Source organism: Rosa rugosa, chromosome 4 (assembly GCF_958449725.1).
Source record: "Rosa rugosa chromosome 4, drRosRugo1.1, whole genome shotgun sequence".
NCBI classification, from domain to species: Eukaryota; Viridiplantae; Streptophyta; class Magnoliopsida; order Rosales; family Rosaceae; genus Rosa; species Rosa rugosa.
In genome coordinates, this window is record NC_084823.1 from 47,737,115 (window position 1) to 47,752,415 (window position 15,301).

The 15,301-nt window shown below is 40.1% G+C and overlaps 4 protein-coding genes across 4 annotated transcripts; 1 reads left to right on the forward strand and 3 right to left on the reverse strand.

The window, feature by feature from the left end:
• The first annotated feature begins 346 nt into the window (after positions 1–346).
• Positions 347–5,245, forward strand: LOC133742451 (RNA-dependent RNA polymerase 2). The gene is made up of 4 exons (XM_062170108.1): positions 347–1,071; positions 1,307–3,207; positions 4,025–4,175; positions 4,287–5,245. The coding sequence occupies exons 1-4, from the start codon at positions 523–525 to the stop codon at positions 5,064–5,066; spliced, it is 3,381 nt and encodes a 1,126-aa protein (XP_062026092.1). The 5' UTR covers positions 347–522; the 3' UTR covers positions 5,067–5,245.
• A 337-nt stretch (positions 5,246–5,582) lies between these two features.
• On the reverse strand, positions 5,583–5,993 carry LOC133744927 (uncharacterized). The gene has a single exon (XM_062172950.1). The coding sequence runs from the start codon at positions 5,991–5,993 to the stop codon at positions 5,583–5,585; it is 411 nt and encodes a 136-aa protein (XP_062028934.1).
• A 1,424-nt stretch (positions 5,994–7,417) lies between these two features.
• Positions 7,418–8,989, reverse strand: LOC133743589 (protein NUCLEAR FUSION DEFECTIVE 2). Its single transcript, XM_062171571.1, has 3 exons — positions 8,829–8,989; positions 8,576–8,664; positions 7,418–8,068 (listed from the first exon to the last, which is right to left on the reverse strand). Exons 1-3 carry the CDS (start codon positions 8,889–8,891, stop codon positions 7,663–7,665), a joined length of 558 nt encoding a protein of 185 aa, XP_062027555.1. The 5' UTR covers positions 8,892–8,989; the 3' UTR covers positions 7,418–7,662.
• Positions 8,990–9,324: 335 nt separating this feature from the next.
• On the reverse strand, positions 9,325–14,194 carry LOC133742728 (probable alpha,alpha-trehalose-phosphate synthase [UDP-forming] 9). The gene is made up of 5 exons (XM_062170402.1): positions 13,930–14,194; positions 13,728–13,800; positions 10,486–12,545; positions 10,112–10,385; positions 9,325–10,010 (listed from the first exon to the last, which is right to left on the reverse strand). The coding sequence occupies exons 3-5, from the start codon at positions 12,474–12,476 to the stop codon at positions 9,684–9,686; spliced, it is 2,592 nt and encodes an 863-aa protein (XP_062026386.1). The 5' UTR covers positions 12,477–12,545; positions 13,728–13,800; positions 13,930–14,194; the 3' UTR covers positions 9,325–9,683.
• Between the last annotated feature and the right edge of the window lie 1,107 nt (positions 14,195–15,301).

A 15,301-nucleotide genomic window follows, 5' to 3' on the forward strand; every position in this document is an offset into this window, starting at 1 on the left:
AATTTATAACGTTTGTTGGCATTGCTAATAAAAGATCTATGTATACCACTTGTTCTCATTATATTATGACACGAATTTCATTCTCGTTGGTGTTTTTACATACCCATACATAACGAATTATCCATTATGATTTAAAAAGCTAATAACGAACCACTCAGTGTACAAACATTTGTGTATCCGAAACTCTAACACATAAGACTGAAAAAACTGAAAATGGGAACTATATTTAGTTAGTTTGACTTCAAATGTGCTTCAATTTTCACTGAAAGAAAAGGAGTTTTGAGTTGTGTTCAACATGATCTTTGGAAAAAGAAAGCCTAGTTGCTTTTTAAGAAAAATCATAAAAAGAGTCAAGACGGCGTCGTCTCCAAGTCCTCCTTTATGATATTGGAACCTTTCGTCTGCCCTTTTCCCCCTCACCCTCTCACTGGACTGGCTCAGTCCTTCTCTGACACACCCCACTCTCTCTTTCTCCGATCCCAATAAACACCTCTGCAAAACCCTAAAACCCTAAAACCGAGAATGGGCGCGGCGGCGGCGGCGGAGGATGAGAGGCCAACCGTCCGAGTCACCAACATTCCCTGCACCATCACCGCCAACGACCTCCTCACCTTCCTCGAGTCCACTCTCGGCCCCGACTCCATCTTCGCCATCGAAATCGCCAGCGACCACAAGAACTGGAAATCCCGCGGCTTCGGCCGCATCCAGTTCACCACCCTAACCCACAAAGCCAGAGCTCAGTCTCTCTCCTCCTCCGCCGACCTCGTCTTCAAGTCCCACAACCTCCGCCTCTTCGACACCAACGATGACATCATCCCCCGGCCGCTGGACCCCAAGCACCGTCTCGACGACACCGTTTTGCACGCCGGGTTTGTCGTCAACGACGAGACCATGAGCGTGCTGGAGTCGTGGGAGGGCGTCCGGGCTTGGGTCATGCCCGAGAGGCGGCGGGTCGAGTTTTGGGTCCGGCGGGGCGGTGACTGTTTCAAGATGGAGGTTGCGTTTGAGAATATTGTGGAGTCTGTTGGGTGTTGTTTGGGTGGGGCTAAAGTTAATGCTCTGCTTTTGAAGGTAAATTTTGCTTCTTTGGTTTTTACTGTTTGAGTTTCTTGCTTACAGTATTGTTGAAATTGGAAGAAAATTACTTGTTTTAGAGCGGATGCATTTGTTGAATGTTAAGGCATTGTTGAAATGTGATGGATTGCAGTTGATTTTGTTTTCAAGATGGTAGCTTTTTACCTGTTTCGTTGTTAGAATTAGTGATTTTGATAAGATGTTAAGACTTGGGGGATTTTGGTTTTCTCAGCTCAAGTTTGGCCCGAAGATTTTTCGGAAAGTATCAGGACCTAATGTAGCTTCCAAGTTTAGTGCTGATCGGTATCACTTTTGCAAGGAAGACTTTGATTATCTGTGGGTGAGGACTACAGATTTTTCTGAGACGAAGTCGATTGGCCATTCTACTTCGTTTTGCTGGGAGATTCAGGAGGACTTTTTGGTGGCGGGTTTTTTTATGAAGTTTCCGAGCTTTAGGAAAGATGTGGTGGATCTCATGTTTGAGGATGGTGATGGGTATCTTTCGGTTTCTGAGACAGTTCCCCTTGTGAAATGTGAAGCAGATTCAGAGTTACCTTATGAGATTCTTTTCCAGCTTAATGCACTTGTTCATGCTCAGAAGATTAGCCTTGCTGCAGCGGAGTGTGATCTGATTGAGTTCTTTGGTGGTTTGAGTACTGACACTGCTAATGTGCTTCTTCAGAAGCTGCAGAAGCTCAAGACCACTTGTTATGACCCTCTATCATATGCAAAGGTGCAGTTGCAACTCTTAGAGGGGAACTCTAAGAAACGTCTCTCCCCCCATCAAAGATTAATGGAGCATAACGTAATGAGTTGTCATAGAGCCTTGATTACCCCATCAAAGATTTACTGCTTGGGTCCTGAGCTTGAAAAATCAAACTATGTTGTGAAGAACTTTGCACAATATGCTTCAGATTTTCTGAGGGTTACATTTGTTGAAGAGGATTGGAGCAAGCTTCCTGTAAATGCTCTCTCCACAAGTATTGAACAAGGTTTCTTTGCAAAACCTTTTAGAACTGGAATATATCAGCGGATATTGTCTATTCTTCGAGATGGAATTGTGATTGGAGATAAAAGATTTGAGTTTCTGGCTTTCTCGGCGAGTCAACTCCGATCAAACTCTGTTTGGATGTTTGCTTCAAATGACAGTGTAAAGGCAGAAGATATTAGAGAATGGATGGGTTGCTTCCAAAAGATCCGCAGTGTATCTAAATGTGCAGCTAGGATGGGCCAGCTATTCAGTTCTTCAACGCAAACTCTTGTTGTCCCTCAACAGGAGGTGGAGCTCATTCCTGACATTGAGACTTCTTCTGATGGTGTGAGTTACTGCTTCTCTGATGGTATTGGAAAGATGTCCTTATCTTTTGCCAGGCAAGTTGCTCAAAAGTGCGGACTGAATCACACTCCTTCAGCATTCCAAATTCGATATGGTGGATATAAAGGGGTGATAGCCGTTGACCGTAATTCTTTCCGGAAGATGTCTCTACGTAGTAGTATGCTCAAATTTGAGTCGAACAACAGAATGCTTAATGTCACTAAATGGAGTTCCTCCATGCCCTGCTTTCTGAACCGAGAAATTATAACCCTCATGTCTACGTTACAGGTAGAGGATGAAGCATTTGAAGCATTGCAACAGGAGCAATTGGATCTGTTAGGAAGGATGCGGAAAGAAAGAAATGTAGCACTAACTGCCCTAGAGAAACTAAGCGGTGCTGATTCCAATAACATTCTTGTTAAGATGTTGCTCCAAGGTTATGAGCCTAATCTGGAACCTTATCTCTCAATGATGCTTCAAGCACACTATGAGCACCACTTGACTGATTTAAAGACTAGGTGCCGCATATATGTCCCAAAAGGAAGAATCCTGGTTGGGTGCTTGGATGAAACTGGTAGTTTAAACTATGGCCAAGTTTATGTTCGAATAACCATGACCAAAGCAGAGCAAGAAATGGGGCATCAGAATTTCTTCCAGAGGGTGGATGAGGCAACATGTATAGTAACAGGGAAGGTGGTTGTCACCAAAAATCCTTGTCTTCATCCTGGAGACATCAGGGTACTTGAGGCTGTCTATGATGTGGGACTAGAGGAGAAGAATATGGTGGATTGCCTTGTATTTCCCCAGAAAGGAGAAAGGTAAAATTGACGGGATTCCTCTTGAAATCTGTTTACTTTTTATTATTGCCTTCCTTTTTTTTTTTGTCCTTTCTTTCTTGGGATGAAGTAGCAGTGTGGAAGTGGTGAGTTCCTGTCTGTGCTCACTAGGTACTTGGAGAACTGGGCTTTCATGCCATCTGGCTCCTTCTGAAAAAGTAGTCTTGCTCCTTAGTTATCAGCTTATTTGTGAACCCTTTATCCAACTTTTTATGTGTCTGACTTTTTAACTGATAGAAGAACTAAGTTTTCAATACAGAATACAGAAATTTGATGTGTAACTTTGCATATTCATTCATTGTATTGAAATATGAGACTTTGCAATGGTTTTTATAGTCAAATTCTAAAACCCTAGTATGAACAGAGATGCTATACAGATATATGGTGCTTGATCTATTAGTACATAGCATGATTGAGTTTGTGGTGTGATTTACAACAGTACACAGGACATTTGTCTCGGTATAGAGGCTCCTTTTTGTCTTGGCTTGGTGTGTTCTGCTTGATATTCAGACTTCTGTTTTGTAGCACTAGACTGTGTCTTGATAATGTCGTGAGTACACTTGATGGCAGGTGTTGTTTGTTGACTTCTGATGGGATTGTTGTTGTGTTCCACTCCATATTAGGATTGGAATTACACTTCACTCCTATATCATTGGAATTACACTCCTATATCATTAACACTTACTCCTCAGTAATAGTCAATGTTAGTAAGTAAAGCAATGCATTGTGGAGCCAGAAAAATTAAAAAATTGTAAAACATGTAAATGTCTAGTGATTGTGGTTGGGATTTTTTTTGCAGGCCTCATCCGAATGAATGCTCCGGGGGTGATCTGGACGGAGACTTGTTTTTTATAAGTTGGGATAAAAGTCTTGTTCCTCCTCATACCGTATCTCCGATGGACTACTCTGCACGGAGACCTCGCAATATGGATCACGATGTGACTTTAGAGGTAATATACAAATTTGAGTCAACTGTTGCCTTATGGTGCTGAAATGAACTTGACAATGTAGAGACAATCATCTTATATGCTTAATGTCTCTCTGGGTTTGACTATATGCAGGAAATTCAAAAGTTCTTTGTGGATTACATGATAAATGATAATTTGGGTGCCATCTCTACTGCACATCTAGTTCATTCTGACCATGAACCAGAAAAAGCCCTGAGTAAAAAATGCCTGGAGTTGGCAGACCTGCACTCCATGGCTGTTGACTTTGCCAAAACTGGTGCACCAGCTGAAATGTCCTGGATTTTAAAACCAAGAGAATTTCCGGATTTCATGGAAAGGGTGGACAAACCGATGTACATCTCCGATGGGGCATTAGGAAAGCTATACCGTGCAATTCTTAGCTCAGTGGTTCAAGAACGAACAACTGTTGTCTGGTCAGAGCAGATGGCTCAAGCAGCTTATGACAGGGAGCTTGAAGCACAAGGTTTCGAGTCCTTTCTTGACATTGCAGAGAGTCACAGGGACACATACATGGAGAAGATGAGAAGTCTCATGAACTATTATGAAGCAGCGACTGAAGATGAAATACTGACTGGTAACCTCCGAAACCGTGCAGCCTATCTGCAGCGCGATAACAGGAGATATTTTGACTTGAAGGATCGAATCTTGCTGTCACTCAAGACCCTACAGAAGGAAGCAAAAGGATGGTTCGAAAGCAGCTGCAAGGTGAGTGAGCAGCAGCAGTTGGCCTCGGCATGGTACCATGTGACTTACAACTCATCTTATTTCCAGGAAGACATGAACTGCCTGAGCTTTCCATGGATTGTGGGCGACATTCTGCTCAACATCAAGTCTGTGAATAGCCGAAGAAACCGCACGGTTACAAGTGCATAAGGGCATCTCAAGGGGGTTATGTTGTAATGTGTATTAATGGTAGGTTTTCTGGCAACCAGCATTCTCTGGTAGGCTGTGTTGAGCTTGGACAATGTAGTCTAGGGTCTGAAGAACCATCTTTGGTATCTATCTAAATTTACCTATCTAGATTATTAACAGCAAATTTAATTTTCTGTGGATTTCCAATTCAGTATACCAAAAATACGTTAGTAAATCAGTAGTAGAAAAGGACAGTACAAAAAACAATAATATCTCAGCAAAATTAAAGATTTATTAATTAATTGATTTATCCCTATAATCTTACACGCATCCTCATCATCATAATTATCCTCCACAGTATTTCATAATTGGCTTTGTACACCCACCACCACCAAAAAGAAAAGGGGAAAAAACCTAAAAAAAACAAATAAATAAAATCAAGTGGCGGCGCCACATCAGACATCCGGTCAAACCTTCCCTTCCACCATATTCCAGCTCATCGAGTGTCCAATCCTGCGAGCAATTCCGGCGCGATTGTCACGCATGAACCGCAACGTCCTTCCCCAACTGAACCGGGTCCGAGCTCTTCACCGGAGCGAACCGGGCCGAGAAATCGCGAAACCCTCCCGACTCGTCCTCCTCCTCCGCCACCGGGCCCTCGTCGAAGTTCAAAGCGTAACTCAACGGATCGTACTGAAACTTGCCGTGCCTACCTCCGCCGCCGCCGCCGCTCTTGCTCCGATTGAAGCGCCGGATGAAAGTCTTCCACTTGGGACCGGCGACGATCTCGGACCACTCCCTGACCTTGTAAATGGCCCTCTTGCCTCTGGACCACCACCCGTCGTCGTTCCGAACCCGGTCCCACCACCGCGACGACGAAGGGATGCAAAAGCAACAGCGCGAGCTGTTCCTATTATGGCCTATTGACTCCAAGTCGTCCATGTCCATGGCCGAATAGACTGAGAAAATGAGGAGAAGAAGAAGAATAAAGAGAGAGAGCGGAGAAAACGGAAGGCCAAATTTGTCCGTGTGAACTGGGAAGCAGCGTTTATATAACGGGTTTAGGAAAGAAAGGGCGCAACGGAAACTTGGAGTGACCGGGAATCCCGGTGACCCTTGGTAAGCATGTCGTATACAAATATGGTTTTTGTTTGTGTGCCTTGGAACGACTTGTCGCTTTGCGGTGGTCACCGGGGGGGGGGTTCAGTGTGGTAATAAATGATGATTATCTGGAGAGGCGGGACCTACAGTCTCACCTAACGGCAGCGTTTGGGTCCGTTCGACGCGACGTTTGCCTTATTGAAATGTGGGACCCAGGGGCTTAGGTGGAATCAATCAAATGGAAAGGCTTTTTATAAAAATGAATGGTGATTAGGAAATCATAACCACCACCAAATCATAATCAACGACAGCGCCGCTGGTATTCCATTAATGATTAATCACACCAGCACACAATTATTCCCATCTTCTTCTCTCTCTTTTTTTTTTGGTGATTATCTGTTTTTGATAATTAGGCGATGTTGAGATGAGGGTCCGAACCCGAAATCACATAGGAGTACCGAGTACGAGTAACAGTTCTTAAACTCCAGATTAAGTGTTTGCTAAAATTGGGCAAGTTATTTTCATTTGAGGCCGTCACTTTCAAACATGTTTTTGGAGAAGCAGACTCTGTTTGCTAATGATTTAGCTAATTTTAGACATTATATCTCTGAATATAAAATCTGGGAACTTGCCTGGAGTTTAAAGGCATTTTGTTTGACTGTTTAGGATCAAGTTTCTCTAGAAATTTTTATGTTTGACTGTCGTAGTATTTTCTTATTAAAAAAAAAAAAAGATTTGGCACAATTAGATTGAGTTTAGCTATACAAACTCATATTTTTCGACACAAACTCTGAAGGGAAGGAAAAAAAAAAAAAAATTTAGATGAAGAGTAAAATCTCACAGCACATGCTAGAGGGACGTAACACATTTTGTGTATATATATAAAGTTGTTTTTCCTTGTTTGCTTATGTTTATGTATAAAAAGTTAGTTCATAAGATTAAGAACGAAACACACACACACACACAAAAAAAATTAAATAAATAAATATACAATTCAATTAAAGAGATTGGCACCACCCACCACATTGACTCAGAATCTAGCATCGTGTTATCAATAACATTCTGTGATGGGTAAAGTAAACTTCCTACATTAGTAGGTTGGTGTTAATGCTTATATGGTTGGCGTGGTGATTAAAGCCTCAGCAGTTTCACAGGTGACTCGGACTGGGGCTGTCATATAATTCATGAAAATTTCTGAAGAAAAGTAATACATAGGTAACTCAACAGCTCAAGCTAACAACTCCAGTTAAGTAAATAGCAAACAAGCTGACTGAGAACTAAGCAAACATATGAAGAATTATGAAGTTTCTCCACACACAAAATTAACATAGCATAATATCGTTGGAATGACAGCATCATCGTCATAGAGGTTTCAACATGACCATTACTGTTATACAAATATAAACAAACAGCGCGATTAAATACTGTTTCTGCTACTAAACTAAATCACACGGGTAGAAACTAGAGATATGGCATAACATCTTCTAGCAGGCGATGGAGACAGAAACAGCTGCATTTAAATTGCCATAACTCCTCCAACTTCACCACCATGAACAACCCAGAAAATGCTTCCAGCATCATCAGACTTCCCAACATCTAAAGCAATAGCACCAAAGATTGCTCTGAAAGCCCCACAAACCACCGCTGGAGCTGAAGAGTTAGTCTTGGGAGAGACTCTAACCACCTTATGCAACCCCAATCGCAACCCATCAGCAGCACAGGAAGATTCAACCTTGGAGATCTCTGAAATGCGATGGTTCATTTCTTTTGAAGAAATCTCAATATTTTTCTTAAGTAGTCGTAGAGAGACCGAAGTGTCTATGATATTGCCGCCCAAAATGCTCAGTGCCTTGTTGTTCTCTTCAGAGAATGAGGCATGAGTCATTGCACGCCGAAGGAGACTAATGTTTTGGAAATTATAGCTGAGCAAAATCAAAATTTGCACCGTGAGAGTACATTTATCCAATGTTACAAACAGTCAATCACATTAGTACACGTAATTCAAAGCCACACATAAACAGATAGTCAGCAAAACAGACATAAAAATCCAATACTTGAAAACCAGGCTATTATCCCTGCAGAGAATATGCGAACTATCCTAGATCATCCGAGATTAGTGAGTTGGTTAAGTTAAATCAGCTCTATTAGTCAGTTAAAGCCTCAGCCTTTCAGCCCTGGTGCTTAAAAAGAAGCTGGCTTTAACCATGATATGAATTAAACATAAAAATCACTGCAATTTACAACAATGTTTCACAATTCAGTTTCAAATGCAATGACTATTTAGTTAAATACAGTTTACTAAGTAAGCATTTGATGATTGAGAAATCCATAGTCTAACTATTCCTTTCTTTTCCCTAAAGAGTTTCTGGGGAAAACCAAACAGAATCAATGATCCACCATTTAAAGCCCAAAGAAATTAAGAGAGTTACCCAATTTGCCCCTGAAGGGTTACGAGGGCGGTTTCAAACGGCGATGATCGCATGGAGATTTTCCCATCTTGTTCACTGATTGCGAAACCCTGCACAAAACCCACTCACTTTGAAAACCACAGACAAGAATTACAGAAAGAAATAGAGATGAGAATTGTTCACTCAATTTATGGTTTAGGGGTTTGGGGTTAGAGAGATGAAGCATCTGTTTTCCTATAGTAACGAACAGGAGCTTAAGGATTAGAAGCAATACCTGAATACGAGGAACGATTGCGAAGACGAAGATGGTGATCACAGTGAAACCACGAGGAACCATTTTTACTGTTCTCGGTTTTTTTTTTTCCGTGATGTGAGAAATAGGCTTCTGTGAATTGAAAACCCCAGGAAAATGCCAATTGACTCTTGACTTAAAGCAGGAGTCCTTTTTTTTTTTTTTTTTTTTTAATTTATTTAATTTTTTTTAACATTTGAGAATGAATCCAAACTGACCCATACCCATTGATGGTTGGGCTTGTTTTGATAAAAGACTTGTCCTAACTTAATGACATTTAATAAATTGTTTATAGCAAGTTCAGTATTATTCAGTCTAATGACATAAATTCTCTCTTCGTAATAAAGAGGTTGTGAGTTTATAAATGAGAGATTAAAACAAGTATCAAGATGCTCACACTTAGTTTGTAAAACGTAAGTGAAAATTTGACCATCATGGGCTTCGTCCTAGTTTAGGATTGATTTAGACCATGAGACCATGAGGAATAAAAAGATTTGTGACATTCTGTAACTTCTTATGTACACTAAGTTTCAATCTTGATAATCTGAGTATCATTTCATAAAAGAATGGACTACCATTAAGGGCAAAGCCAGTTCAAATTTACATAAACCGCTACACCTTCCACAACTAGAAGGAAAATAAAAGTTGTCGCTGACATTCTCCAAATCCACCTTTGATCCCTTGTGTTCATCATTTTTCGAAGAGAAAAAAGTCCAGAGCAGCATCATTTCGGCTTTCCACCATGCAAAGAATTAGTTAGTATCAAAAGGCCAAGAGTTAATACCGTTTCAGCTTGTGTATACTTCATATCCTGTTTGGAATGTTCAAGTTCTCGTCTCAGTAAATATGCTCGAAAGAGACTTGATCGATTTCTGCATTACACCTTGACTTGAGACTTGAATCAGTAGTGAGGCCCTGAAGCAATGTCATGACATCAGCTGTATCGTCTAGGTAGTACCTAGCTTTACTCGGTTTTTGGCCAACAGTGCATGCAAAGATCTCAGGAGGTACATTTTCACATGAACTATAGGCTGTGCTCGATATGCTTTCAAACATGTCCTCATCTGATCTATCATCCCCAATGCACAAAACAAAATCCGGTGCTTTCCCTGTACCAATCATCATGGAGAGAACTTTCTCTGCAACCAAGCCTTTAGTAACTCCCTGCAATGTTAATAAGCCACATGACATGCTTTCGGTCACAAGAAGAACACAAACACAGAAGACAGGAAGAAAAATCAAGAAATGGAGCTCATGATAAATACCTGTGGCTTTACTTCGACAATATGTTGTCCCCTTTTAACAACTACAGGCTCGTTCGCAAGGACATTTTCAAGATGATCCAACATCTCCTTGGCCTGGCAGGACCCAAAATCAGGATCAGCATCTAGATGGTGCCATACCAAGGCACTCTCCTTGCTCTCTATGTAGGAGCCATCGGTTGCCTGTGTGTATAAACTCATCACAGGTTCTGCAATTCTCTTCCAGTCCAAATCTATTGCTAAGGAACTCGTTTCCCAATTGGACTTCCTACTCCATCTACGAGGAAAACCAAAGTAAACATGGAATCAACACAGCTATAGACAAGTATAGACAATCACGTGAAACTTTTCATGTGTATGCAAGAAAGGAAACTAACCTTATGAAGTATCCATGCTCCGCTGCTATGCCAAGATTCTCACACTGAGAAAACCATTCGCTAAGAGAGTCTTGACCCCTACCACTAACTATAAACACAGTGTTCTTGGGGTCACTGCAAAGGTTGTTCAGAACAGAAATGACTTCAGGACTTGGCGTCTTAACAATGGAAGATTCAGGCATTATTGTTCCATCATAATCCAAGAAGATTGCCCTTCGACTTGTCCTTTTATATGCAGAGAGGATATGGTCAATGGAAAGCTTCCTAAAACTTGGAGAAAGAGACAAGATTCTAAACTGCAGACCAAAACCAATTCCCCAACACCGTTTTCTGTAGTGATCCTTGCAAGCTCGCTCCAAGTCCTGTACAAAACTGCGCGCCCAATAAGCCACATCATGAGAGCTCACATACCTGTAATGTTTTTCATGCCGCAGCTGCTTTTCTAAATCAGGCATTGTGATCGCCACATTTAGTGCATCAGCCACAGCTTCAATGTTCCAGGGGTTCACCCTTATTGCTCCACTCAAAGATGGTGAGCAACCTATGAACTCTGAAATAACAAGTGTACTTGTATGAGGGGAATCCAAGGGAATTCCTAAAGCTTTATCCATATTTGGGGTCCCCTGCCTGCAAATAATATACTTGTAAGGGATTAGGTTCATGCCATCCCTTACAGCATTGACAATGCAGCATTCAGCCAATGAGTAATAGGCAGTCTTCTCATGGAAAGGAACGTTGCGATCAATCAAAACAACTGGTTCATAGCCTGGAAAGCCGAAAACTTCATTTATCCTCCTGGTCGTCGAATATGTTTCCTTTTTTGCTTCCTGAACATCTTTCCCTGTGCTCCTTGCAGGGTTTACAATTTGAACCAGGACTACCTTGCCCCGCAACTCTGGGTGCTGCTGCAGAAGTTGTTCCATGGCCAATAACTTTAGGCTGATCCCTTTGAATATGTCCATGTCATCCACGCCAACAATAAGCTTCTTCCCCTTAAACTGTTCTTGAATCTCTTTGGCCTTCATGGAAGAAGAGGGGTGATTTAAAGCAGATTGAAGTCGACCCATGTGTATCCCTACTGGCAGAATCTTAACGTACACTGTGCGGCCAAAATATTCAAGTCCAATGTAACCTCGCTTTGATTCATAATCAAGGCCAAGCATTCTACTGCAGCAAGATAGAAAGTGGCGAGCGTAATCAAATGTATGAAAACCAATCAAATCTACATTTAGCAGGGCTCTCAGTATTTCATCTCTGACAGGCAAAGTCCTGTAGATTTCTGATGAGGGGAAGGGACTATGTAGAAAAAACCCAAGCTTCACTCGCGAAAAACGCCTTCTCAAAAAAGTGGGAAGAATCATAAGGTGATAGTCATGAACCCAAACATAATCATTTTCAGGATTAATCACCTCCATGACTTTATCGGCATATATCTTGTTAGCAGAAACATAAGCCTGCCACAGTCGCCTGTCAAAGCGATTGCTGTGGTCCAGGCACATGGGAAGCATGTAGTGAAAAAGTGGCCACAAATATTGCTTACAAAACCCATGATAGTACTTCTTGTGAAGCTCAGGAGGAAGGAACGTTGGCACACAATTAAATTCCTCCAGAAGTTTCTGGGAAACTTCTTCTTGTTCACTTGCATCTATGTCAACCTTCAGAGACCCTACATACATAACCACATCATCAGATGAGAAACCATCTTTCAGCTGCAGCAAGATTGGATCCTCATCAAAACTGAAGCACCATCTTCCAGATTTCGCATCCTTCTGAGCATGTAAAGGAAGAAAATTTGCCACTATGATTTTTTTCTCGCGGCATTCAGAGGGGACAACGTTTGTATCTTCATTATTACTCCCATCACTATTTTTGACATCAGGAATTATTCCTTCAATAGTCATTACTCTTGGAAGGTTTCTAGGAGTCTGAGGGAAATTTAACATGTCCCCAGACGCCAACTCTAACAAACTTACGCAAGATCTTGAGAACATGATTGCTCCACGACGCTCTTATGCCGGATTAGTGAATCAGAGACGTCTGAATACAGTAGGTGAAAGAACCTATGGAAATGGCAGGAAGAAACAAATATAAGTACTTTGTGAAAATCAGTATATCTATCAGATTATCACCACATGTATAGTGTGGTTAACTTGTTTGAAGTCCTAAATAATTCCTACTACTTATCAAGTTTAAAAGAACAAGTATTTTCTTCTTGTTTTTTTGGTGGGGTAGAAGATGTCATCTGCTTCATCCTCCATATAGGCAAAATGGCAAACTTGAAAAAATATGACATGATTACAACAATCAAAGGTAGCCAAACATACACAATACCAAGAAAAGATCATAATATAAACCTAACAGACAGAGTAATACATATATGATTGATATAATAAAAACCTAAATCAAAAGAAAGCATAGCACGAGACACAAAATTCCATGTTTGCATATGTGTATATATACCTTGTTTATCAAGTATCAACTAGAAACAGGTTCTGCTTCTTTAGTTTATTGTGTTGTAATCCATTTCCAAAAGCTCCAATTAACTAGTATAATTTTCAAGTTGAGTTCTCAAAAAACTTCAGGACCAGGGTATACTGATGAAGCAGTGAAACAAACACCTTGAAATCAAACCTTTAAATTACCTTACCTGTCTTCTAAATCAGCATAACAGGAATATGTATATCATCTGATTATATTTGGCTAATTTCTTATCCCTCCTTATCTTCATTTTTTTGGCAACTACTCCTTATCTTCATTAAATTTAGAATATATCCACATAAAAAATAAAGCAGAATAGGAAAGTTAAACTGTCAAGTAAACATTTCCAGGGAGGCTCCAGAAATCAAAAGCAAATGAATCATCACCAAATCAGCTTAATGGCTTCAACAAGTAATTTTCCAATTAATGCAATACAGCTCCTGATTTGGCTACTCAAGGGATTCGTCCTTATCTTTGATCATTATTCATATCCTCACGTAAGAAACTCAAAGAGGTATATCTGAAAATAGAAAGCCATTACTTGTCATAACAACTATTCCTAAAAGTTCAAGAGCTCTGTTTTTCACAACAGAGTCATTTCACAAGTTTTGTTGACAGTAATTTTTTTTCAAAAGACTCGGTCTTTATTGATTAACATACCAAACAAAAACACACCCTTCGATCTAAAGCTACTACCTATCATATACACAGAGCTAGAAGAATTGATCAATAAGTAATTAGAGCGAATGAGAGAGACTCTTAACCTGAAATGAACTCTGATTGATCCAGCAACAAAGCTTCAAGCTTGGTTTTTGATATCAGCAAAGAGCAAATTTCCTGCACACCATAAACTCTTAGACATTGAAGAAACGCAGAAAAACAAAACTGGGTCATAAACATGAACGCCAACAACCCAGAAAATCCCAAGTGTTGATTTCCCTTGAATTCTCAGCAAAACGAACATACCCTTTAAATTTGGAGGAAGAAGCTTGAGAGGGTGTGAACAAGTTGGAGAGATAAAATGGATAGCATAGAAGGAACAAGCATGTAAATTTTCAGACCGTGTTTGATATTTTTATTTGAGAAAGAGAGTTAGGTTGGAAACCGGTGAGATTTGTGAGAGTTTTTAATGGTATCGAAACTGACCATAAAAAAATGGAAAGAAAGAAAGAAGGTGAGAAAAGGAAACGTTAGGAGAAGAAAAGAATTTTGGGATATGGGGGGGGGGGGATTCGTTTGGATCAGAGTTTGTTTGCTGCTGTTAATGTGTTTCCTTTTTTGTATTTTTTGATTTGGTTTGATCTCATTCAACAAAGGAAGGAAAGCTCGTGGGAGCTTGAAGATTTATCATTTATATATAAAAGCGTACGAAGTCAAAAAAGAAGAATTTGGATATGGATGGAGATGTGAAGAAGAGTCTAAAGACTACAGTTGGATTGCAACCCTCCTGGTTTGGTCTTACGTTATAGTCCTGTGTGCCTGTCTCTTCCACCACGAGACCTCATTTCAGTTTTATTTACGTAAATGCCCTCGCCCCAATTATCATTTTTTTTTGGGGGGAGGGAATATACAAACTAACTAAATATTTTCCATATTTATTCTCAATAGGGTTAGTAGTGTAGTGATATAAGCTTCCTTATGTGAGCGAGAGATCATGGAGTTTAACTCTTACACGAGCAGATAAATAGTTAATGTATTTCTATGTGATAAATAAACAAAATTGATGACATATCCAAACTTGAAATATTTTACCCATAAAAATATTTTATCGCCAGTTGGTTTCCCAAACATTTTTGTTGAGAAAGCGATGCATTCTAACCAGATTATTATAAAACATAAAATATAATCATCTTGTTTTAGCCCGTCATACAAGATTAATATGATGTTGCTCAGTTTTTATGTCGTCAACAACGTAAACCCTTTTAGTTGTTTGATTACGATCACAAAATTGAACATGTGGAAAATACAATAGCATTGTGTGGTGGTCCTAAATAGGTGGTTAATATCTCATTACCATGTTAGGCTAATTAGCTCTACATGAGTGCAATGTTATTAATTAATGTTAGCTCAAAAACATTTGCTAATCTCAAATCTAGTCAACAAACCCACCACTAATCCCCGTTTAAAAACAAATCCAAAATTTTTACTCACACATTGGTTTACCAACTATTTCTGTATATAGAATGTTTGATCCTCATTACCTCAAATCTTAGATTACACTTTAATCACAATGGCTTAACCCTAAACCTAATTGTTTAGGTAGGATTTACGGTCGTCGTAATAGTTTAAGCAGAGAGGGTGATCCAATTCTGTGAGAATTTAATAAAGTTTGACCACA

Excerpts from the sequence above, each read along its gene's own strand:
- LOC133742451 (XM_062170108.1), top strand. The coding sequence starts at position 523 with ATGGGCGCGGCGGCGGCGGCGGAGGATGAGAGGCCAACCGTCCGAGTC. Across the intron at positions 3,208-4,024 it reads TTTCCCCAGAAAGGAGAAAG|GCCTCATCCGAATGAATGCT; the intron begins GTAAAATTGACG and ends TTTTTTTTGCAG. Across the intron at positions 4,176-4,286 it reads ATCACGATGTGACTTTAGAG|GAAATTCAAAAGTTCTTTGT; the intron begins GTAATATACAAA and ends GACTATATGCAG.
- LOC133744927 (XM_062172950.1), bottom strand. The coding sequence starts at position 5,993 with ATGGACATGGACGACTTGGAGTCAATAGGCCATAATAGGAACAGCTCG.
- LOC133743589 (XM_062171571.1), bottom strand. The coding sequence starts at position 8,891 with ATGGTTCCTCGTGGTTTCACTGTGATCACCATCTTCGTCTTCGCAATC. Across the intron at positions 8,665-8,828 it reads CAATCGTTCCTCGTATTCAG|GGTTTCGCAATCAGTGAACA; the intron begins GTATTGCTTCTA and ends GGTTTTGTGCAG. Across the intron at positions 8,069-8,575 it reads ACCCTTCAGGGGCAAATTGG|CTATAATTTCCAAAACATTA; the intron begins GTAACTCTCTTA and ends GATTTTGCTCAG.
- LOC133742728 (XM_062170402.1), bottom strand. The coding sequence starts at position 12,476 with ATGTTCTCAAGATCTTGCGTAAGTTTGTTAGAGTTGGCGTCTGGGGAC. Across the intron at positions 10,386-10,485 it reads GAGCATGGATACTTCATAAG|ATGGAGTAGGAAGTCCAATT; the intron begins GTTAGTTTCCTT and ends TTTTCCTCGTAG. Across the intron at positions 10,011-10,111 it reads TTGTCGAAGTAAAGCCACAG|GGAGTTACTAAAGGCTTGGT; the intron begins GTATTTATCATG and ends TTAACATTGCAG.